Source organism: Pipistrellus kuhlii, unplaced genomic scaffold (genome assembly GCF_014108245.1).
Source record: "Pipistrellus kuhlii isolate mPipKuh1 unplaced genomic scaffold, mPipKuh1.p scaffold_m20_p_14, whole genome shotgun sequence".
Classification (NCBI taxonomy): domain Eukaryota; kingdom Metazoa; phylum Chordata; class Mammalia; order Chiroptera; family Vespertilionidae; genus Pipistrellus; species Pipistrellus kuhlii.
In genome coordinates, this window is record NW_023425449.1 from 30,243,041 (window position 1) to 30,267,760 (window position 24,720).

General features: G+C 42.9%; 2 protein-coding genes and 1 long non-coding RNA gene across 11 annotated transcripts in view; 1 reads left to right on the forward strand and 2 right to left on the reverse strand.

Annotated features, from left to right (window-relative positions):
* Positions 1–2,714, forward strand: part of MTFR1 (mitochondrial fission regulator 1) — a 48,366-nt gene extending 45,652 nt beyond the window's left edge. For all 3 annotated transcript variants that reach the window (XM_036437077.2, XM_036437078.2, XM_036437079.2), the window contains 2 exons: positions 375–543; positions 1,300–2,714. In XM_036437077.2, coding sequence (XP_036292970.1) covers positions 375–543; positions 1,300–1,368 — 238 coding nt within the window. In that variant the 3' untranslated portion in view covers positions 1,369–2,714. The remainder of the gene's footprint in view (positions 1–374; positions 544–1,299) is intronic.
* LOC123652310 lies at positions 15–4,900 on the reverse strand. The gene is made up of 3 exons (XR_006741579.1): positions 4,890–4,900; positions 1,851–3,557; positions 15–640 (listed from the first exon to the last, which is right to left on the reverse strand). It is a non-coding gene; the product is annotated as an uncharacterized LOC123652310 (long non-coding RNA).
* Positions 4,901–9,099: 4,199 nt separating this feature from the next.
* The window catches only part of PDE7A (phosphodiesterase 7A), an 82,107-nt gene continuing 66,486 nt past the window's right edge, over positions 9,100–24,720 (reverse strand). For 5 of the 7 annotated variants that reach the window (XM_045581444.1, XM_036437070.2, XM_036437069.2 and 2 more), the window contains 7 exons: positions 23,371–23,471; positions 20,097–20,228; positions 19,801–19,892; positions 17,183–17,327; positions 16,578–16,674; positions 15,885–15,965; positions 10,728–12,492 (listed from right to left, as the gene is read on the reverse strand). In XM_045581444.1, coding sequence (XP_045437400.1) covers positions 12,314–12,492; positions 15,885–15,965; positions 16,578–16,674; positions 17,183–17,327; positions 19,801–19,892; positions 20,097–20,228; positions 23,371–23,471 — 827 coding nt within the window. In that variant the 3' untranslated portion in view covers positions 10,728–12,313. Of the gene's footprint in view, positions 9,526–10,727; positions 12,493–15,884; positions 15,966–16,577; positions 16,675–17,182; positions 17,328–19,800; positions 19,893–20,096; positions 20,229–23,370; positions 23,472–24,720 lie in introns of those variants that run through there. The other 2 variants (XR_004987774.2, XR_006741580.1) reach the window with 2 other exon arrangements.

The window sequence follows — 24,720 nt, forward strand, 5'->3', positions numbered from 1 at the left end:
GAACAGTTCAAGTTTTTAACTTGTAAAAGATGGGCCCTGGTGGCTCCTTGCACAGATAACTAAGAAATTAGCAAAATAAACATTTCCAGATTACTTTTTAGCTCTTTCCCCTTGCATCTAAAACCTTCATTCGTTAGAGTCTGCACTGCCAGTCATTCACTCCGTAAAGCCATGCTGTGTACACTATGGCAGTCCTGGGCTTCTGGAACAGAATGGAGCCATACTGGCCCTGAAAGAGCATGATCAGTGCCTTCAGATGAACAACTGAGTGGCTGTTCATTGGGCCTGAAATCTCGGGTTCCTCCTCACTGCTAGCAGTGTCTTCACTGTCAGCCTACTGACCTGTCCCCTTGGTTTCTGCTCACTTCTCCAAGGTCAGAACTAGATACAAAGCCCAAACCTGTGGATGCTACTGACCCTGCTGCCCTCATAGCAGAGGCTCTGAAAAAGAAATTTGCTTACCGGTACCGAAGTGATAGCCAAGATGAGGCTGAGAAAGGAGTTCCAAAGTCTGCGTCAGAGGCCACTTCAGAAACAGTGTTGGTGAGTATGAGGTCAGGCTTCTTTCCTGGTTCAACGTAGGCAGTAGTTCCAGCCACTGCTGAGCACCTCCATTTTACAAGCCAGTCCGCTGTGTCCTCTGCAAGATTCAGAAGGACTTAATCTTTACCAACAAGCCGATTACTTACAGAAGAACACAAAGAAGGAACCAAAATTACCCCCTGGTTTCACTGCTTAACGTCGCCAATGTTAATTTTTCATGCTGTGTTAAGCATAATGAAGTCAGATTTATTAAATAAAATGGATATGGTTGGACTATGTGTTGTGATATATAGAAAGATAATTTTTTCTTAGGGCAGGTGCGCTGAGAGTTGGCCTAGGCCTTGTAGGATGTGTCATAGGTGGAGAAAAGCTCCCATAAAATCTGCCCAATTCCTAATTTATACATTCCTTCTATTGAAGCTACTGTCCTGGGGGACACCTGCTATCTGGTCCAGAGAGATAGGTTAGAAATTCCAGCATCATTGAAAGTCTTTATAGACATTGAAAAGTAAACATTGAGGTACTTCCTTCTTTTACTCACGAAGTAAAATTGGACTGAGCTAGATCTTGCTAAGATGATGTACTTTTCTAGGAAGCAATTTGGTCAGCTCTTTGCCTTTCATTCTGTTGATATTTATTTGCTTGTTTTTTTTTTTTTTTTTTTCATTTAGAACAAATCATATAATTCGGAAAGGGGTGTATCATCACTGTCATATGAATCAATATATTTATTTATACTTTTTGTTTGTTTTCCAGTTTGGGCCACACATGTTGAAGTCTACAGGAAAAATGAAGGCTTTAATTGAAAATGTTTCAAATTCCTGAGAAACCTGGTTCAGCTGTTGGTTTGTTAGGCCTGTTTGGCTAATAGAAATCAACAATGTTTAGTAAATACCTGAATTTAACATTCAGTAGTCTCCTTTTAACTCTACCTAGAGGATTAAGCACTAGCAAGGCACTCTTATCAGGTCAGTTCTGAAGTTTTCCAGAACATACTTATATTCTGATGTAATGTTTTTAGTGTATAGTCATGATGTTTAGGCTTCCAATTTTGAAAACGATATGGATTTCAGAATGAAGAAAGGACATTTGTAGATGGACATTTTCAACTCTTAAAACTAACACTAATTTATCTGTACAAATGTTCCATATGCATATATTTGGATACAAGGCAGTCTGTAAAATTATATAATGAGGGTGCTGCTATTTATTTTCATTGACCATTTTACTAGTCATTGATGGAAGAGCTGGCATGACAGTTTTTTTTAGAATGAAATATTGTTAGAATGAGATTGGAATCTTCTTACCTCACACAGAACTTTTAGTTAATCTTGGGATTCCCTCTCACATTTTCTTGGAGATGGGATTTGAGTAGGGACTCTTGATAATGCTCACAGCCGTCCATTCTGAGGAAGAAAAGGTAGTTTGCAAATAGGGAGGAATCAAAGCATTGAATTAAATCTTTTCAAACAAAAACCAGAATATTCCATCTTTTTCTTTGTTTAATAAATGGCATCATAAAAAATGACTTGTTAATACTTCTAGAAATTGTTGGCATAATGGAATTTAAAACTTTCAACATTGGTCAAAACGAGTAGCTTTAAAATGGAACACTGAATAGGCAAAAACATGTCTTTTAAGGTGTTCATCAGAATGCTGTTCTGTTGAACTACATTATGCGCCATAAACCTCAGCTGTAAGAAAGTGCAGAACTGCCTTTCTTACCTAGTGCTTCTAATGAATTGCTACAAGTGATCATTTTTAAATACTTGATAAAGCTTCATGATTTTCTTTATTTCTGATAAACTCAGCTTGAGTTAATGCCAGAATCTCCTACATGAGTAAATAGTGTTTGAAGTTGTATTTCCTCTACGGGGTTGGAGATGAAAAGAGTAGGTAGACCTAAATTTTAAGTTATTGAAAATATGTGCAATGTTTTAGATGTTAGTAGATATTAGTTAATTTACATGGTTTGGTTATTCAGCTTTAATTTGAACTGCTGTTGATGTACATTGTTTCTTATGTTTTAAAAATTCTGCCCTTAAAAGAAATTCATAAAGGTCACTTGACACACATATTTTGACCTCCTAAGAAATTTACATTTGTATCAGTATTGAATTTGGCCAGTGCTCCAATAGAAGGAAGTTACTGTTTAAAACTTTTTCCACGGACCATGAAGCCTGTACATGCATTTAGTATGTTTTTTATGATAGGTAAGATTCTTTTATATTACACATGGATCTTCTTAGGAGTAATTTGCTTTCTACATTTTTCAAGTGGAAATGTTCTTAGAATAAATTATGTTGTCTCTCATTCACTTTTCTCAAAGGAATTTCGCATTAAACAGGGCAGTCACTTGGGGTGACTTTCCTCAGCATTCCACCCTATTACCTCTGGCGTCGGTGTCATCTTTTTTTGCCTACGCCCACTTCCTTCAGTTTCTGGTTCTCTCTTCTAACACAATACAGAAGAGAATGATCTTAAAAATAGTTTAATTCTGCATTTTATAGCTGAATTAAATTTAAGTAACTGATATAATGTGCTATTATAATTCTGACTAACCCAGGGCTCACTACACACAAATATGAGTCAGAGAAGATTGGATTTGGATTGTACATGATCTGTGCTGTGTGACCCTGGCCAAGTCACAACTCTGTTTTTAAAATGGGACTAATGCTTAGTTCAAAAAATAGTTGAGATTAACTGAAATAATGATTTTGAATACACGCTGGTAGAATGTAAATAAGTTGTGACTTACATCATTTTATACGAGGTCACTGGTTCCCATTAGACTGAATTCTGGCACCTGCACAGGCTTAGTCTTTAGTTCTGGTTGTGTCACAGGCTCTTCTGCAGAGGAAGCCTGTTCTCTTGCTGTATTAAGAATTCCTGAAAGTGGCAAATAAAACATCAAAAGGTAACAAATTCCAAAAACGAGTACTTTGGAAAAACCATCCTCCTGGTAACTTACCTAAAAATAGACAATCTCTTGGTTAGAATCTGGCTGATGGAAGCTGTCACAATCATTTCTCATGGGCTTTCAGCCATACCTGAGTCCTTTCCCCTTCTCACCTAGAGATTCAACGTTCTGAGCTACCCCACTAAGGCTATTAAAATTCCCTTTAATTTTTCCTTGTCAATCTTGTAAGTGGGCTAGTTCCTTATTGGTACCAGTGCAATCACTTGAGAGCAGATAATAAAAATAGCATCACCAGAGAAGGATCCAGAAATGGAGTGTTTCCCTCTGAGACTGTCGTCCTTAACCCACTTCCTACGTGTTCGATGCCTGAACGTTCCCGCAGTGGGGGCTTCTCCGGCAGGTGCTGCAGCGCCTTCTGAAGTCACAGACGGCGGGAGGAGAACATGCGTGTCAGGCAGACATTTCAGGAAGGCACATAACCAGGAAACCACGTGGTGCCTCCCGTTCCACACCAAGCAGCTACCCCTCCTGACCGCTCTCCTCCTAACACCACAGGGTTTTGACTGGAGCTATGAGAAGTCTGCTGTTGCCGGTGCCTGATGGCCATCCCTGTTCTCTGGCCGGGCGTGCTTTCTGTCCAAGGGTGAGAGCCACTCTGGCTGGGAAGCCGCCTGAAATGCTGGAGTTAGCAACATGGGTTGGGGAACACGTGACACTGACCTTGGGGGTCACGTTATCTGAATACTCCTCCACCCAACTCGAAGGCAAACTGCCCAGCACCCGAACCTCTGCCTTCCCTTCCGGGAAGGGTTACTCGGTTACGTTCAGACTGGTCAGTGACCACGAACACAGCTCTGATAAGCTGGTCTAACCAGAGTCGCCTTAGGCATTTGAACAAGAAACTTGGACAGAGAGGGCCGTTGGTACCTGGAGCTCAAATTAGGATGTCATGTAGGTCAGCTATGTTCCTGAGCCATTCCTACAAAACATTACGAGGGCATGAATTAGGCCATTGGTTTGGCACATAACTATGTATCAATACATGACTTTTAAGAAACATATTTTATAGGTTAGGAAGCCACTTAAAAGATTAGGTGACTTGTCTAAGGAGCTCCAGCTAATAAATGACAAAAAAAAAAAAACACAACACCCCAGGTCTAGCTATAAAGACAACACTTTTCAAAACGATGTTATGCCGCCTTTTGAAGCAGAAATGCAAGGTGAAGAGAGGAGAGAAGCCAGATGCATGGGAGGGATGAGCAGCTCCACCTTAGAATGGCCAAACTCACAGGTTTGTCTCCAGCCCCACAAACACGGATCTTTTGGATAAAGCCTCCGGAAGCCTGGAGAAATCTGAGTGCAACTCTGTTCCCCACAATGGAAAACCTCCTATCCTGTGGTGAAAATGCAAAGTTTGACTAGGAACTTTAAACATTCCTTTAAGGGCACTTCGAAAAGTCTGATATATAGATTTCAGCTAAAATAAAGAACTTGGGATATCATGCCGCCTCCTGATTCTTTATAGGAGATGGCTCAATAATAAACACTTAGCCCGCCCAGTGTGGCTCAGTGGTCGAGCATTGACCTATGAACCAGGAGGTCAGGGTTTGATTGCAGGTCAGGGCACATGCTTGGCTTGTGGGCCCAAGGCGAGTGCGGGAGGCAGCTGATCAATAATTCTCTTCATCAAGGTTTCTCTCCCTCTCTGAAATCAATAAATATATATTAAAAAACAAAAATAAATTTAAAATTTATGCTGAAGAATCTCAGCTAGCTGTGGCTGGGAGGCTAGGTTGGTTGGAATGTTGTCCTGTGCACCAAAGGTTGTGGGTTCAATTCCCAGTCAGGGCACATTCCTAGATTGAAGGTTGAATCCCCAGTTGGGGCTACAGGCACCAATTGGTGTTTCTCACACTGGTGTATCTCTTTTTAAAAAAATCAATAAAAACATATCTTCATCATCATAAAGATTTTTTAAAACTCATATAGTGCCCTAGCTGGTTCGGCTCAGTGGCTAGAGTGTTGGCCTGCAGACTGAAGGGTCCTGAGTTTGATTCCGGTCAGAGGCACATACGTACCTCAGTTGCAGGCTTTACCCTGGTCTAGGCTCTTGCAGGAGGCAACCAATGGATGAGTTTCTCTCATATGGATGTTTGTCTTTCCTTCTCTCCCACTCTCTAAATATCGGGTCTAGTAATAATGTCGTTTTTAAACATTCGTTTAAAATCTTGCTTGGCGTTGACTTGTATTGACATAACCTTCAAACACGTGGTATCTACAGAACGTGTGAAGTGCAATTAACAAGTTTTGCTTGAAAAAGTTTGTGTTTGGTTTGGTTTTTGTTGCAAAACTAGGGCTAAGATGGCAAATGAAGAGCATATTCGGCACTGTATGCTTTACGAGTTCCAATTTGGAAGAAAAGCAAGTGAGGCTGCAAAAAACATCTGTAGTGCTCTTGGTCAAGATGCAGTTAGCGCCAGAAAATGCCAGCGTTGGTTTGAGAAATTTCGCGAGGGAAATTTTTCGTTAGATGACAAGAGTGGTCGAGGCTGTGTGTCCAATTTTGATCAAGAAGCTCTTCAAGCTCTTTTGGTGCAAAATCCTCAAATTACCCAACAAGAGCTTGTGACAACTTTAAATTGTTCACAAAAAACAATTTCCAATCAATTGCGTGCACTTGGCAAAGTCCAAAAGTTTGGAAAATGGGTTCCTCATGAGTTGACCGACAACAACTGTAATCAAAGAGTCACAATTTGCAGTTCGCTCCTCTCTCGTCAAAACCGTTTGCCGTTTTTAGAGCAAATTGTTACCGGAGATGAAGAATGGGTGCTGTATGTTAATTTGAAAAGGCGGCATCAATGGTTGGACAAAAATGAGGCTCCGCAGCCCATGCCAAAACCTGACTTGCATGCGGAAAAAGTGATGTTGTGTGTTTGGTGGAATTTTAAAGGAATTCTTCATTATGAACCTTTACCATCTAACCAAACCATTACAAGTGCAGTGTATAGTGCCCAATTGGAAAGGTTAGCCCAAGCTTTAAGAGAAAAAGAACCCACTCTGATTAATTGGAAGGGCGTAATTCTTCACCACGATAACGCACGACCGCATACTGCAAGAATCACTGCTGAAAAACTGCGCCAGTTGGAATGGGAAGTTCTCCCTCAACCTGCATATTCTCCTGATATTGCCCCTTTCGATTACCATTTGTTTCGTTCTTTGCAAAACTTTCTTCTTGGAAAAAAATTTAATAATGAAGAATGCCTCAAAAATGCATTGACCGAATTTTTTGCATCAAAATCACAAGAATTTTACAACAGAGGGATTAAAATGCTTCCTGAGTGTTGGGCACAAGTAGTAGAAAACAACGGCAACTATATTGTTGATTAAATTTTGTTGTATTGTTTAAATAAATTCAATTTAAAAAAGGTATTAGAAAACGACATTAATTATTACTAGACCTAATATTAACGGGAAAATATCCTCAGGTGAGGATTCAAAGCAGAACACACAGCCAGCACCACAGTGAAGACCCCTTTGTATTTCCTCTGAAATCACCTGCTTAGACATCAGTTTCTCTGCTCCACACACGAGCACTCCCACGAGACCCACACATCAGTTTACAGGGGAGGCGAGGTCGCGGGAGGAACAGGGACAGTGCCTGTAGACTTGGCTCCCTGCCACGGGCTGAGCCAGCCAGCAGCCCCAGCTAATGGAGAGGTGGAGGAGTTGGGGTCCAGCCCCCAGGGGGGACAGAGGCAGCAGCAGCACTGGTGCCCCAAACCTGGCTCCCTCCCTGGGTCGTGGCGGAGCCAGTAGCAGAGCAGAGATGCATCCATGGCTTCTAACCCTAGGGAACCAGATGAACAGCGCATGGGTCAACCCCCCACACCATGCCCTCCACAGGGTGGTGCCCTGAGACCCAGGTGACCACACACAGCAGGGGCACACAGGTAAGAGAGAAAGTTGTCCTACAAACAGCCATTTACTGAAACAAAAGAAAGACTTCTCAAGTATCACCCTGAAATAAGAAAGGTGCTCACTACTTCAGATGCACCACATATTAATCACACGAACAACCAGGTAACACAAAGAAAACGACAATTCTTCAGCAAACTCAACGCCATGGAAGCCTGTGATGTAAATGCCAGAGGATTCAAAACCACAGTCATGAGATAAACCAAGGAGAGCCAAGAAAACTCAGAAAGGCAGTTCAAGGAGCTCGGGAATAAAATTAGTGAACAAAAGTACTTTACCAAAGGGACTAAGACAATAAAGAACCAAAGTCTGGAGCTGAAGAATTCAGTAAGTGAGATGGAGAATGATTAGAAAGCACTGGAAGCAAAGCAGATAATATGGAAGAAAATGAATGAACTAAACCATTCATTCTAAACACTCTGACACATTGCATTCATTTGTATAATATGGAGACTTGCCATACTAAATAACAAACACTTCACACACCAGTTTGTCACCCAAAATACTTTGATAACAGAGACCATGTTCTGGAACTTTTAATACCTTTATTACATCCAGCGCAGTGCTCTTTACACAACAGGAACTTGGGTATTGCTTACCACATAACTTCAGCACAAACAGACTAGTTTCAGTATAATTTCTCAATGACAGCTAAAAAGGAAACGTAGTTAAACCAGCAAGTCATTTATTCAGCAACCAGTTTACGCTAGCCCTCTGCTGAACACCAGACAAGACGGAGACCTTGTCTCCCGCCCCCTGCCCCAGACACACACCAGCCAGCTCACCCCGTCATTCCACCGTGGACCTCTGGGGCCTTCCAGAAGAAAGGTTGTCTGCAGATGCACAGCAAGCAAGGAGCGGCTCAGTCTAAATCTTGCACGTATCTGTACAAACTTAGGCTTCCAATGCCTGCCGATCCAATGGTATTTAATATGCACATTTATTTAAAAACATTACTGAATGCACAGTAGCTATCAGTCATATATTTTTCCCAAGCAACGAGGTACCGATTAGGAGGGGATTTAAACAAAATACTTATACATTTAAAAAAAGTGCACATGAAAACATTGTAAATCTCTGATGTGGAAGTTTTAAAGTTTTAAGAAAAGTGAAAGCTTTAAGAGGCAAAGCATTTTGAAAAAAGACTGTTACAGGAATCTTCAAAGAATTATTAGCACCTCTAAACCTGTATGTTAAGTACAAATATATTTCCCAGGTTTGCAAAGGACATAAAGTAGTTATTTTATACAGAGAATCATTATGAACCATCACATTTATAGAGTATAAATACTGACAAAAACCAGATATTTTCTCATCCAGCTAAGGCTTTGCCAAAAATGTCTCTCCAAGGACCTTGACCCCCACGCATAGCAGATGCCCCAACTGAAGAACTGGGCCTGGCATCCCAATGGACTGCTACGCTATGTTCAACAATTCTTTGAAGTCTCCTGTTTTTATCTTTAAATTTTCGCAATCCATCCCATAATATACCTAATTATTTCAAATGTGATCTTCTAAATTACTGACCAGTTTTCTCAAATTTTTCTAGGAAATTCATGTTCAAGGAACAAAGGTCATATTTTAAAGAGCAGTATAGACAGTGATTCCCTCATATATATATATATATATATATATATATATATATATATATATATATGTAAAACGTAACAAAAAAAAAGTTTATTATATGTGTTGGGCAGGAAATGAGAGCAACACTGAGAAGTCTTCCCCCTGAGAGTGGAAATAAGACAATCCTTTGAATATCAGTAAGAAACATAGTGGATCAGAGCAAAAGCCATTGATCAGACACAGGCAGATGGAGCCCAGGCCAGTTCAAAGGAGACCAGGCTGAAGGTACTGACATGTCTATGGAAAGTGCCAATCAGAAGCTGATGCGGAGCAGCAGCGAATGGCAGAGAACCTCTAGCATCGTCCGCAGGAAGAGGGAACCCTGTTCCACAGACAGTGCACCGGCAGGTGTGGCCCCACAGGGAGACAGATGTGTGAGGCAACTTGCGTCCCTTGCTCAGAATCCATGCTCACCAAGTAACCGGCTGAACACAATCGGGCTTCCCAAGAAGATCTGCCTAAAGGGAGAGAATGATTGACAGTTATATGTCACCAATATGTAAATGTAAATATTAACATTCTTTAAACGCATCAGTTACTGTGAGCTTTGTTCCTGTGAGTTTGCTATGAGATAGTTCCCCTCTCCATTGCTGACACACCAGGTCTATGAAGCTTTAAAGGTCTCGGATGTCGCCCTATCCGGTTTGGCCCTATGGATAGAGCACTGGCCTACAAACAGAAGGGTCCTGGGTTCGATTCTGGTAAGGGCACATACCCAGGTTGCAGGTGTGCGGGAGGCAACTGATCAGTGATTCTCTCTCATCACTGATGTTTCTCTCTCCTCCTTTCTGAAATAAAAAAACAAACAAACTTGGATACATCCAATTTACCAAGGTGATGCCACCTCATGACTGGCCAGCTGACTTTTCTCAGGAACATCCAGCTTTGCCACCATCAGACTTCTGTGCCCACACAGTCTCCTATGGTAGCCACTAACTACCCCACATGGATATGGGCATTTGAAATGTGGCTAGTATGAACATACACTATAAGTGTAAAATACCACATTTCAAAGACTGTACCAAAGAAAAGAATTTAAACAGTTCAATTGCTTTTTATAATTATATATTGAAATAATTACATATATATCACATTGGAATAAATGGTATTTTTTTTTTCTTCTTCTTTTTACATGTGGCTACTAGTAAATTGGAAATCACTAATGTGGCTCACGTTATATTTCTATTGGGTGTCACTCTTCCATGCCGATGACCACAGTGGGGTTTTAGAATCAGCACTGCCTCCCTTCTACGGAACTGGCCTTGGGAAGATACAGAAGAGGCCCAGCGGTACCTTTCTGACGTTGATACCAATCAAGCAGAATTAAGCGGCCGTTTCTTATTATTTTAAAAAAGCCAATACAAGCAGTACTGTAGTACTTGCAAGAGGTGCTGAGTCGTATGCAATTTCCAACTGTGGGAACAAAAGGCTGTGTGGGGTCAAGAGGTCTGGGCCCAAAAGCTGGCCTCTGAGCAGACGTGGTCCCAGGGCCTCGGCCTGCGCAGTGTGAGGTGCGGATCACCCAGAGGGCGGTGCCTGCACCAGCTCTGCCTGAATACACGTCTGATGTGTGAACGCTACCAAGAAGCTACGTCTTTGACTTCCTGGACACTTAGCATTATGACTTCCAAAGGACTGATGATAAGGTAAATATCAAAGATAAAATGTGAAAAGGTAGCTTTTTATTTATCAAAAGTTAACAGCAACAGGCACATATTAAAATGAGTATGGCAAAGCCTTTTACAAATGGCTTCACACTCAAGCTTTCTCCCAAGAAAATGGCTGTTGCAACAAACTGTAAACATAATTGATAAACAGTCTTTTACAGTAACAAGGGAAATACAATGGAACTAAAAGAAAGCACTGGTTTTTCTTAAAACTAGATTACAGTTGTGCTTACTATACATAGAACAATTTAAAACAAATTACAAAAGTGGAATGTTTTAAGTTTAAAATTAGTCCTTAGATTTTTGTCCTAGAAAACGTCTGTTCACATCAAAAGGCCCATCAAAGGGTCGCGTTTCATCAAAAAGGGGAGAGGGGGGAGACGAGAAAACAATGCACTTTTTTCAAATCATAACAGGAAGTTTGGTCACTTAGCTTTGTGCATAGTTTAAGGCAACTGGAGCATCCGTCACAGCTCCCTCCCCCACCCCCCGGGGGCTGCCCCTCACGGCACATTCTAAAATAAATAAGAGTGTCCATGTCCGATCCTTTCCCACAAGGATAAATAGAACACATGCATAGTCACACATGCACAACATGCACACAGACACACATCCGCCCATCCACACACAACATACCTCTCACTGCAGCGAAAGGGGCTTTAGTACCTTGCTCTGAAGGGCACACTTCCCCATCCCACTTTATTTCAGATTGGCAATACCCTGAGCTGATTACGGTGTTTTACACATTCCACCTTTTCTTGCATGTGCAGGTCAAGTGTACAGTAGTGAAAACAACATGCAATGTCTTCACTGCAGAATCATAATACAGCTAGGACACGGGTGCGCTGCCCTCCCGCCCCCAATGAAAACTAAGCGTTAAAGGAAGGGCACTGCCGACCAGCCCTGGAGGGAGGCTGGGCGCACGCTAGGACAGTGCAGTGTTCAGTGCACAGACAAAACCAGAGCACGCGAGGGCTTTGGTGGCATCCAGAGGAGAAGGAAGGCAAACCAGGGGAAAGGAGCTGCAGTGTAAAGTTTGATCTGTAAAGTTCTTAGTGGTTCCTTAGCAGTTATGCTCCAAGGCAAATGTAGAACCAGAATTTCAGAGTGGATTTGTAAACATCAAGTCTGGCCAGAGGCAGCAGAGCTGGGCACTTCACATTTCCGTTTCTCAGAGAACTCAGTGGGAGGTACAGACACACAGGCTGCATGAGACTGGTTAAATCCCGAGAGATTTCTGCTGACAGGTTCCGTTCAAGTTTCATGTTCAAAGAGTAAATAAATGCTTTGAGAAACACCTGGCACTCCGCAAAGCTTCCTTTGTCTCCTTTCGGATTCACGCCTGCTGGGCTTTGCAGATTCCAGGTTTCCCAGGAGAGCCATATCCATATTGCTGTGTTCAGGTCAGAATTAAAAAGTGGGTTCAAGTGACCGACAGAGGAGATCCTGGCATCATCCACCCGGAAACCTTGCAGTCGAGTCAGTTCCCTCACCTCCAGCCCCCACGTCACGTTCTAACCTCCAGGAGGCAGCCTGTCCTCGGTTCTGGGTAATGACAACCGGTTTCCTGAGGTAATAACTATGAGTTCAGCTCCTCGAACGCAACTTCGGGGTCCTCGCTGCTGGGCAGTTCTCTCTGCAGCCCCTCCCAGCTGGCTTTGTTCAGCCCCACGTGTCCGAGCATCGTCTGGGACAGCCTGGTGTTGGAAAACCTGGCCCACTCTGTGAATAAAGGCTCCACTAGGTATGTCATAAAACCTTAAGGAAAAAGAGAAAAAGGTATCAACGCATGTTCTGAAACTTTATTTTTTTAAGATATACTTTTATTGATTTCAGAGAGGAAGGGAGGGAGAGAGAGGAACATCACTGATGAGAGAACCACTGATCAGCTGCCTTCTGCACGCCCCATGATGCGGATGGAGCTCGCCAACCTGGGCATGTGCCCTGACTGGGAATCGAACTGTGACCTCCTGGTTCATAGGCCGACGCTCAATCACTGCACTACGCTGGCTGGGCTGAAACTTTATCTTTAAAAACTTTATCTCTTCAGTGTTTACTCTCAAGTCCTATTCCAATGTTATCTAAACTTTATTTTTCAAAAGGTTTTGTATGTATAAATTTAAAAGTCTTTTCTGAAGAATCTATTTCTTAAGCAACTTAAAAGTGAACTGACAAACATATCAATCTTTCTGACTCCTCTCAGCTGCACAACCACGTCCTGTTGTCAAAGCAAAGAGGCCATGCTGACTGAGGGGCAGAGGCCATGAGGGGCCACTCCAGCACTGCGGGGGCGAGGCGAACTGCAGGGGAGCTGGGTGACCCCTCTGTACACCCTCAGGGATGGTAATCTTCACACCTAGTCATGACTAAAATAAGCCATCTTATTTAATTTTTTTAATCCTCACCCGAGGATTTTTTCTCATTGGTTTTTTAGAGAAAGTGGAAGGGAGAGGGAAAGACAGAAACATCGCTGTGAGAGAAACACATTGACTGGTTGCCTCCTGCATGCACCCCGGCCAGGGCCCGCGCTGGGAGGAGCCTGAAACCAAGGCATGTGCCCTTGACTGGAATCAAACCTGGGACCTTTCAGTCCTCAGGCTGATGCTCTATCCACTGAGCCAAACCGGCTAGGACTATAAGCCATTTTATTTAACTTAGGATTCACATAAGCCCAAACTTCTGACAAAAATTATGAGTCTAAAAAGAACACAGAAGATTAAAGCAATTATTAAAGTGGACATCAAAAGTGTACCAGGGTCCTACTTTATAAATAACTGCTGTACTGATCTCCTTAATTCGTAGTCAGAGGAGGAAAAGGAGTGATTCGGGACTGTCTGCATCTTTAAACAGCACTCCATGCCCTTTCTATCTGATGTAATGCTCAAAGTCTCTTACTCGGGGGGTGGAAGCTCCCAGAAAATGCCTCATCAATGAGAAAATATACATTAGGAGAAACAAATACATTATCTTCCTAACCTTTCATCTGCTAAGGACGGGGAAAATGTACATCCAAATTCTATCGCTGCTTATGTGAGCGGCTTTTACATTCTCTTCTTCTCTAAAACCTTGTCTTTGCAGCAAAGACCATGTTGACCACAGACAACAAATTAAAGCCAGCAGCACCCACTACTTTTACTTAAAAAGTCAGATATGGTCTGACGGTTGAATTTTCTTAAGAGTACAAATGATGGGATCTGAAAAAGCAGTGAGGAGCGGAAGTAAGGCTTTCTTCCATTTCTTCGGTTCCCTCCACACGAGCTGAGCGCCTGCTCTGTGCCGGCCCAGTCTGGGTGGCCGGAGGGAGCAGTGACTAGGGCTCCCTCGGGAGCTGCATCTGGTGAGGAGGAGACACACACAAGATGCCCACGGCCCCGATGGGCGGCTCTGGGCGCCGGCCTCACACGGCGGCCGAGCTCAGGCACGGGCGGCGGGGCTTTTGCACCAAACGCAGAACCTCGTGCGCGCGGGCTTCCCGCGACTCCTCTTATTTGATTCTCCCACTTGTTCCTTACCCATCCCTGCCCCTCTGATAATCCTTTCCAGAACCTTCCAACACTGACCTGACCTAAGGAACAGTTTAAGGCATCTGGCTGCTTTTCCTTTTTAAATATTGCAGCTTTCAGAAACCGCATTTGCCAAGTTCTCCCATTTGCTCGGAGTCCTTGGGTCAGCAAAGCCGTTTGCAGTCGCTACAGTGAGTGACGACCGTCCACCGGGCCCCGCTCCTCTGCCGACAGCCGCCTGCTCTTCCCCATCTGGAGACCAGTCCCCTTGGGAGCCGGAGCAGACAGATCCTCGTCCGTCTTACCCCCTGAAACCTCAGCCGTCCTGGCTGAGCCGCGGTCCCGCCCCTTCCCACCGACCCCTCTCCCCGCCCTCCGCAGGCAGGTCAGTGCGCCCTGTCCTCCCCACGGCCCTCTGCCATTAAAGGAGCCACATTTCCGAACCTGAGCTGACAGAGTCCTTCTCAGTCTATGCCACAGCATCGCGCTATCTTCTGACTGTCCGGAAGCTTTGCCTTTCTAAAATCTGTGCACACATTTCACTACGTTCAGTCTAATTCTCAAAGGCCCTAGTGCACACCAGTGACCAAAATCAGTCATTCCTCGAACCCTTGCCGAGTTACCCGACATGCCCGTCTGTCCTCCACCACTGCCCAGCGTCCATCACAGGAGTGCCCTGCCCGGGGCTCTCCGTGCCCGCGCCCCCAGTGCGGCCCAGGGGCGGGCGCAGGGACCGGGCCTGGGGCCGCAGGGCGCTGCCCGCAGAGGAAGGTGCTCCTGGAGGCAGGACGAGGGAGAGGAGCCCTGAGCTGAAGGCGCAGCGGGACGTGGGGACCACGGGAGGGTCCTCGGCTGCTCTCGGTGAACGAGGGGTGAAGGCTGAGGGACAAATCGAGGCCAGATTTCCAGAGGCCTGTGCCAGAGGCGAAGGAACCACGAAACCGAGAGGCCGTGATCGCCAGGAGGAGGAAGCAGTGCAAACTGCTCTCATTACACTCAGCTCAGCGGTCACCTTTTCACGTCCCACAATTACACAAAAAGCGCCTTTCCATTCTAGAACACACAAAAAAGGAGCTGTTACATGTTTTGAAAAATTATGCTTTTTGCAACCTGTGGTCAAATAGAGTAATTATAAGAGCAAAATACCATATTTTTCGGCATATAAGACGACCCCCTAATTTTACAGTTAAAACATAGGTTTAGGCCTATATTCGCTGTATAAGACTACCCCCCACTTCCGAGGCAACACCAGTTCTTTTTTTAATAGACCGCCTCTCTGACTCTGGCCAATCTGAGCAGGCTTTTACTAGAGCACAGTGTAGCTTCGGGTACAGAACATGTATAATTTGCATGCATAAAAAGCCTGCTCGGATTGGCTGAGTCAGAGAGGCGGTCTATTATAAAAAGAACTGGTGTTGCCTCTGAAGTGGGGGGTAGTCTTATACAGCAAATATAGGCCTAAACCTATGTTTTAACTGTAAAATTAGGGGGTCGTCTTATACGCCGGGAAATATGGTAAGAGTAAAATTTTAGATAGTTTAAGTGAGCATAACTGTAATATTCTGTGTTTCAAATGTGTATCTCTTTTTCCTGACAAAGTTCCAATCAGTAGCATTTTTCTAGTTGCCCGTATCCACGTATAGTTACCAATCTGGATGTTGGCAATATTCTCAGTCTGACGATCACAAAATGGACTAACACCCAAATGATACTTCTTCTCTATGTCTCCTAGAAATTAACAAAAGAGACAGAACCATTAATGTGGAGCATACCTACTGTCTGTAATCAAAGTCTACATCTTACCTGTCAGCTCCCCAAAAACAGGCAACACATTTCCTCCCGAGAGAAAGCCTCCCGGGTGCCTTCACACATAGCAAAGCCCATCTCAGTCAGAGGACTTTTACCCAGGGTTTTACCCGAACACTGCAGTTCTGCCAGCATTTTTATTTAAATCTTAGATTTCTAAAGAAAGGTGCATGAAATGAAAGATTCTTGATTCCCAAGTTTAAAGCACAAAAACGTCTTATGTGTTCGTATGGCCACGCCCTCCCCACAGGACAGGAGGGTAAGGTCAACGAAGTCTTTCATTCAACAAAATTTCCAGCCACATTGATGCCGATTCATAAAAGCATGCACACACATCCGATGATGTGAAGAAAATTAATTTTCAAAACACGCTCAGTCTGTACATTATTGGATATATGTTCATCTACTGTTAATTGTCACTAAAAATTTCAAGTATCTACCGCTGGCCTCCTATAAATGTCTGAGTTATTTTATTCATATAATGCTAAGAAAATGAGCTGAATAGATTCAATAGTGTTCAATACTGTAACTTGCCTTGATGGAAGAATTCCTCTGTTACTTTTTCGCTCCACTGCTTGCTTAGTTCCCAGGTCCGACATGGGTTACAAATATCAGCACATTTCAAAGCCATCTAGCAAGCAAAACAGTAACATCGTGTTAAGAAAAAAGTAAAATTCCAAATGTAGTAAGTTTAAGTCTACTCTAATAGTGGCAAAATAACACCTTAAAGAAAGGAGAAAATTCTGCAACAGGAAATTCACTTTTTATATTATTTTTATGACTAACAGGTCTACCAACCATTTCTCCAGAAATGCTACAAGACTGCAAACCTACTGCACAGCCCAGCTCAAGGCCTGGGTTACCAGAAAGTGACCAATACATCTCCCAACTCCCCGTCCATTTTCTTCTTAAGTTTTAATAAGTGAGAGCTTATTAACATAAAATGCTCTTTGAAAACTGTTTTTGTTAGGAATCCCGAGTGCGAACAATGCAAATCATTGGTGCTCTCCGGGGGAGTGGCTCTCCCTCCGGGAAGGAAACCCACAGCTTTCTCTCAAGACTCAGCCACTCTGCACACAATTTCAGTCTAACAGTCACATGATTTACCTAGAAACAGAAACTTCCCAAGCCCCATTTACCTGTAAAACCAAGTGTCTATGCCTGACATCTTCCAGGCATAAGTCGCCTCTATCCAAATGGGACCTAAACAACGACAGATACTCGTTTTGGCGGCTGATGTCTGTGGCTAGTATCAAAGCACCTATCTGAGTCTCCATTTGTTTCCTGAAATTAGAAAAATATAAAAAGAAAATACGAGACTTTCAATTAAATAGTTACTTATTAATTTTTTCTTAATATTCAGAAAGCTTTATAGAGGCCTGATATATTCTAATTGCCACGCAGCTTTTAACCTATTACAAAAAAATGAATTTTAAATAATGCATAAATAATCAAAACTAAAAGCAAGACTTTGTAGAAAATACTAATATGCAAACATTCTCAAAAGAGTGCCTTTTATTTTTCCAGCCTCGGTGGAATTATTTGCCTATAAAAAACAATAAGATAGGTATATTTTCTGTGGAAATTCTTTGCTGGGATGTGCTGAGGGTAAACAACTCTGGGTTTCTTTTCTGGTGCCTGAGATCTGGAAAGCAGAGGGACGTTTCAAAAGGAGGGAAAAGAGTCCATTCAACAACAGACTCCGATAGACATTTTGACTAAAATGCCTGATGAAATCCTGATGAAATCCCACCAAAAGGTTTGAGAAAGTTTAGATTCAATTATATGTATAGTTCAATAGTTGTATACTGCCGTAAATGTATACTCAAGAGTCAATCATCTAAATGACTGCCCAAATTTTCTGGAAGGTAAAAGATAACACGCTAATATAAATTAAAAATATATGGTATTTTAGCCCTGGCAGGCGTGGGTCAGTGTTTAAGTACTGAAGGATCCCAGGTTTGATTCCCCGATCAAGGGCTCATTGGGTTGCAGGTTCGATCCCTGGCCCCGGTTGGGGTGCACATGGGAGGCAACCAATCAATGTACTTTTCTCACATCGATGTCTGTCTCTCCTCTCCCCTTCCACTGTCTAAAAATTAATGGAAAAAATAATCTTCCATGAGGATTAACAACAACAAAACAAACAAAAAAAACAACCCATATTAAAAAAAAAAAAACCCAAAAAACTATCTCAAATCTAATAACAAGAGAAATAAACTTTACAAAAATGTCCTGCCTTTTGCCTCCTGGGTGGCTCAGTTGGTTAGAGTGTCATTTTGTAAACCAAAAAGGTTTTGGGTCCATCCCCAGTTGGGGCATGTGCTGGAGCAACCCATCAATGTTTCACATAGATCTTTCTTTGTTTTCTTTTCTTTCTCCCTCTCTCTCTCTCTCTCTCTCCCTCTCTCTCTCCCTCCCTTTCTCCCTTTCTCCCTCCCTCCCTCCCTCCCTCCCTCCCCCTTTTCCTCCCTCCCTCCCTCCCTTCCTTCCTTCCGCTCTCTCTAAAATCAATAAACATATCCTTGGGTGAGGATTAAAATAAAATAAAATAAAAACCTGCCTTTTGTTTCAATGGGCCATAGCAAACATTATCTTTGTACAATGATCAGAACTGTCAATAGATTAAAAAGTTCACAATATTGAAATACAGAAAAAAACAACATCCAAAGAATGCAATTGTGTAGAGTTCCTTAGTTTTAGTTTTTACTTGTATTAAATCTGAGAATTTAACAGGGGGCTCATTATCAAATGCAAAACACGATAAAAAGGTATAACAAAGCAAACATTTTAATCTACCTCAGTCAAGGAAAAGATACTTCCTATATACAAACATGTATGGTTTGAGCAATTTTTATATCTGTACTCAGCAAGAAAAAATTTTACTTACCGAAGTACTGTCATAACTCCAAATGGTATCCATGAATAGAGTTTAAAAAAATAAAAAATAAAGTCTAGCTTTTTTTTTTTTTTAAGGTCATTACACAAAACATGCAAGTTTTTAAATCATGAAAGGGAAAAAGGAAAGAACTGTGATAGTAGCTTAAATTTTAATACCCACTGTGTTGGGTATTAAATTTTCATGCCTCACCTTCTTGCTAGAATTAGCTGGTTTATACAACTACTGACATGGCTTTCCTAAGGCACCGTCTCTGAGAGGCTTACAGTGAACCGTGGCTTATGGACAATGACACCGTAACGTTGGGCTCATTCACATCCATGCTCTCCATTAGGCTTTCACGTGGCCTGCTTAACATTAAATGATCTATTCTAAAAAATTAGTATTTTCTGTTCTTTCTAGAAGTGACCTATAGCTGCAGGATTTTTACTTCTCATCAGTTTTATTTTTAATAAATCGATTTATTATACAGAGGGTTTACTTTCTACTTATTTCTAGAACTAAGGGTTTAGCACAAAATGAAAATATGTCATATTATTTATATTAATAAGCAATAAACTGTGACTGAGCCATTTTGCATTTGGAGTGAGTTTTATACAGTACTCCATGGGATGATCTTTCATAATAATTCTCTAAAAAATACTATTAACTGTACTGTAGAACAGGTTTAAATTACTAAAATTTTTATAGAAACTTATAAAATAATTTACTCATTAAAAATTAATACCTTCCCCCCACAAACCTGAAAATTATGGAAAACTTGAACATAATAACATAATTTTAAAACCTTATAAAATTGTTTTGCCAGGTTAATTTTCACAGTTCACAGCAAATTAAATTTGTCTGAATCCAGCCTACCTGCTCTCTAATGGCATATGAGAGAATAAACCGGATTCTCTCAATATCCCCACTGCAGATCTCCAGTGGTGATTTTCCAGGACTGAGGTATTCTATAGGAGAAAAAAAAACAACAAAAACAAACATGTCTGAGTTATTTAATGGTAATAAATCTCTTTCTAAACATAAAGAATTATTTGGGAGTAATATTAATCTGGTAAAATCCTAACATTTGTTAACCACTTTCACTTCTTGAAAACAAGAAACATTTTTAGGAATGCAAGAATATTGAATGTTGATGATAAAACTGCACTAACCTTGTATAAAGTTGCCAAGTAATGGTTAGTTTTAATAAGGAAAGGTTGATTAACGCCTGGATGATCCAGATCATGCGTGGCAGCTGCAATTAAGCTCAGCAAGACATCCCAAGGAGTTACGGAGTTGGCAAGCTGAAGTTGAGAAAAGAAGACTAATTATAGTCATATTTGAAATCAATTCTGTCCCACTGCAATGGTTTAAATTGGACCCAAATGGCAGTGTCCTCCTGTCCTGGTTTTCAGACTGTTCGCTAAGGCCGCTGGCGCCTGCTGGGCTGGCCCCTCCGACGCTGAGAGAAGTCAGACTGGACAGCCCCTGCCCGGGGACCTGACCGAGCTCGTCCTTCACAGCTTCCTTTCAGACAAGCTTAATCACAATGGCCAAGCACAAGCCACTCAAAAAAGATTCTATTCGAAAAGAGAATAGTTCTGAAGCAATAAACACAGGTTTGTATATTTTATTACCACAGCCATTACAGCAAACAGAAAAGACCTATGAGGCTAAATATTTTTTTATTATAAGAACACTTAACATGAGATCTACCCTCTTAACAGATTTTTATCAACAAACTAGAGGCCCCATGCACCAAATTCATGCAAGAGCAGGCTTCCTCCGCCGGCTGCCGGCCTGGCTTCCCTCTGGCTCTCGGGACCTGGGCTTCGATCACAGCCTGGCTTCATCTGGAAGGACATCTGGCCTAATTAGCATATTATGCTTTTATTATTATAGACTGTTTGTGGGGAAGCCCGGAACTTGGTTGGAGTATCTGTAAGGAGGATTCTCCGAAAGGTCGGGGGCCTCTGAGGGGACCCTGACTTTTCCAAACAAGTTCAACCTCCTGGGGTGTTTTGCTAGAATCTCTGTTTGTTCTTTTAGACCCAACCTTGTAGAAGCATATTCTTTCTCAAGGATGCTTACCTTGCTGGTTGTATCTAAGGCTAACTTTAGTTCCAGCTGTTACGCCAATAAAAGCCAGAGGAGGCAGGTGAACAGGGCTACTTGGCGGCGATAGCCAAGTAGTGCCTTAGCCCTCTCTTTCACAGAAATGTGTGTCAGAGTAATCATTCATCCATCGCTCAGGTCTGCCGGTCAGCCCTGGCAAAGTGGTGCCCTGTGTGAGGCTGACCAGCAATTGTCTACTGGATCTCAATTAAGAACCTAAAAAGCGAGGTTACTTCTGAGGCCGCGCTGACTAAGGAGGCTACTGGGTCACCAGAGAGCAGAGTCCTCGTCCTGTCTGAACTCAGGCCTCTTGTAAGCGAACAATTACACTGCTGCTCCCAATCGTCACTGTTAATCTTACTTGGTACAATAAGACAATCACAGAAAAAAGTCTGTTACCTGCCTGAAGATTTCAGTGATAAAAACAACCACCGTGCTCCATGTACCGCTGCTTTTCACGAATCCCTTCTCAGCACTGGGCCACTGCCCCTCAACTCAGGACCCCTCCCCTCACGACCCCCCTCCCCTCTTGTCTGCCTGCAGCTCCCCCCCCCCCCCCCTCGCAATGGCTGATTTGTGTTCGTACAGCACTTCACGTGCCCGGCCAAGGTGACTCTCAGCAGGACACACCTTTACTTTGGGTCAGTGCTCTCTGAACTTGTATGGCCGTGCCCTGACAGTAAAACAATGTGATCGTACACCACCAATACTGGTGCATTCACTTATAGATTATGATACTGAACTAACACATATTACACATGATGAAGATGAAAATGGAAAAACTCTAATTGAGATAAATTTTGATTCCAATTTTAGTATTTTCTTTCTATGCCAGAATGAATTTTTTTCCATCCCTTGTGTCGAGTTCATCTCAGTCTGAAAAAGAAAACTAAAACTCAACATTTAAGAGTTTGAATCCCCTAGAAAACTCTAAGCTGTTTGAAGGCCAAGAACATTTATTATTTATTTTTGGACTGCTTATAATTAGTATGGGGAGAAGTTCAAAGAATGGAGAGGAGTTGAAGAAAATTATTTCCTCTTCAGGATTTGTGACAGCATTTAAAAAATACAGACTTTTGCCGAAGCCGGTTTGGCTCAGTGGTAGAGCGTTGGTCTGCGGACTGAAAGGTCCCGAGTTCGATTCCGGTCAAGGGCATGTACATTGGTTGCGGGCACATCCCCGGTGGGGAGTGTGCAAGAGACAGCTGATCGATGTTTCTCTCTCATCGACGTTTCTCTCTCTCTATTTCTCTCCCTTCCTCTCTGTAAAAATAAATAAAAGAAAAAAAATAATAAAAATAAAAAATAATAAATAATACAGACTTTTAAAGCAGGGCTCACTAATCAGGAGGAACGGAGGCACACTCTGAGCACCCTGCACCCAGACCAGCCTCCCCTCCCATCCCAGGGCGTGTGGGCACGGCCGTGGCTATCTTATCAACAAATAATTAAGCAACATGCAAATATTATATTCTTATGGTAACTAAAACAGAGGGGAAGTGGCAGAAGAATAGATATGTACTATCCTGGGAGAGTCCAATAATCCAGAATTAAACAAAAAAAATCATGTATGATTACACGTGACATCAAACAATCTCAGGTAGATTAAAAGTTCTGTGAGGGAAAGTAGCTCTTGAGTTTGGTTTCTCTCCTTTAAGACTGACTCTTACCCACCTGTCTCTCGGACACCCATCTGGATATCGCGCACACACATTTGTCTCCAGATTCAAACCGGAAGTCACCATCTCTGCCCGCCCCACCCCACCCCCCAGGCATGCTCCTTCTCCACATTCCTTTTCACAAGGCCTCCAGCTTCCACCTGCCGCCCTGGCAGCCTTCATCATTCCCCTCCCTGCTGCTTCCCACACCACTGGACACGTGGGCCCATTCGTTCTAAATCTAAGTGACCCACCACCCCGCCCTGACCCTCCCCAGGACTGTGCCCGCCCCCTTGAGGAGCACTGCAGCAGCTCTGAGGGAGGCGTCCCTCTTGTCTGGTTGATGGTCACACAGCAGCCAGCTCCCTCTCCCTCACGGAGCCGGACTGGCCGCCCTGCCCTCAGGGACACAGCGTCAATGCGGATGTCCGGACAGCCCCGGGGTGGGGATCTGGCCCTCACTGGGCCTCCTCCACTGCTTTCTCAGCAGCCCCCCAAGTTCTCCAGGAGCTGCGCTTACAAATACAGCCGTTTTTTGGAAACTCGATCCCGCCAGATCTCATTCTTTTGAAGGAAACTTCTGATTCTGAGCCAAATCACTAACTTAGGGAAAAGTATTTGAAATAAGAAACATTCTTAGGGTTTTCACCTGCTGTCAGTGTCAGCATCTCACCTTGGGCTCTCGCAGGTAACAGTGCATGGCCTGAGTGACGTCGGCAGCGTGGACGGCGTTGTGGTACGGGTTCTGGCTGTGGTAATCTTCTTGAATCATAACTGCAACCAAGGAAAAAGCCCCCACCCCCATTTAGCTGTAAACGGGAGGCGTGGACACGTGAACTGCGATAATCACAGGTCCCCACTGGCACTTTCCAGGTGGCTATCAGTTAACCACTCAGGTTCAGAGAGATGATAATCACCCACACTCACATGGAGACCTAAAGAATCAATACTATTTTGACTCATAACTTGTTTGAAACTTTTAAAAAATATATGTTTTCATTGATTTTGAGAGAAAGGGAAAGGGAGAGATAAAAACATCAATGATGAGAGACAATCATCCATCAACCGGCTGCCTCCTGCACCCTGCCTCCTGGGAATCGAGCCCACAACCTGGTCATGTGTTCTGACCTGGAATCAAACTGGTGACCTCTTAGTTCATGGGCTAATGCTCAACCGCTGAGCCACACTGGCCAGGCTTGTTTGAAACTTAAATGAGAAAGTATTCATGTCAAAATTATAAGATACTTTCTTTTAAAATGTGAAGGAGAGACCAAAAGAATCAGTTTAGTAAAAACAGTACCATTCAACAAATATTTATTGTGCCAGATACTGTTCTAAGTGGTACTAGAAATTCATCAGTGAACACAAATCTTTATGACACTGAAACAGTGTGAATACTGGGGTCTAGAAAGTGATCTTTGGGGCATCATCACACGGTGGGTTTTGGATCTGGAATTTGTTTTCCAGTTTGTAGGGAGGGACCTGCTGCTAATCCTTCCTTCCTCCCTCTGTGCCTGTTATGCTGTCAGGGAAAGGTGGACCAGGATTAGCGGGAGCTATCCATGGCGCCAGCGAATCTGCACGGGGGTGGTGATGGGGTGGGGGCCAACAGCAAGACATGCTAAAACCTCGAGGTCTCTGCAATCCACCCATGAGCAGGAAAAAGACTCGGAATTCTGTATTTACTTTGATCCCATTGTTTAAAATAGCCTTTTAAATACTCTTGTAACATCTATTTTTATATGTGTTTTATAATTTATATAATGTACTAGTACAGTATCACAGACATACAATTTATAAAAATGTGCATTGAAAGTTTCTCAAGCCCTGGCTGGTATTGCTCAGTGGATAGAGCATCAGCCTACAGACTGAAGGGTTCCGGGTTCGATTCCAGTCAAGGTCACACGCCCATGTTTCCAGCTCAATCCCCAGGAGAGGGCATGCAGGAGGCAGCTGATCAATGATTCTCTCTCATCATTGAGGTTTCTCTCCCTCTCCTTTCCTCTCTGAGATCAATAAAAAT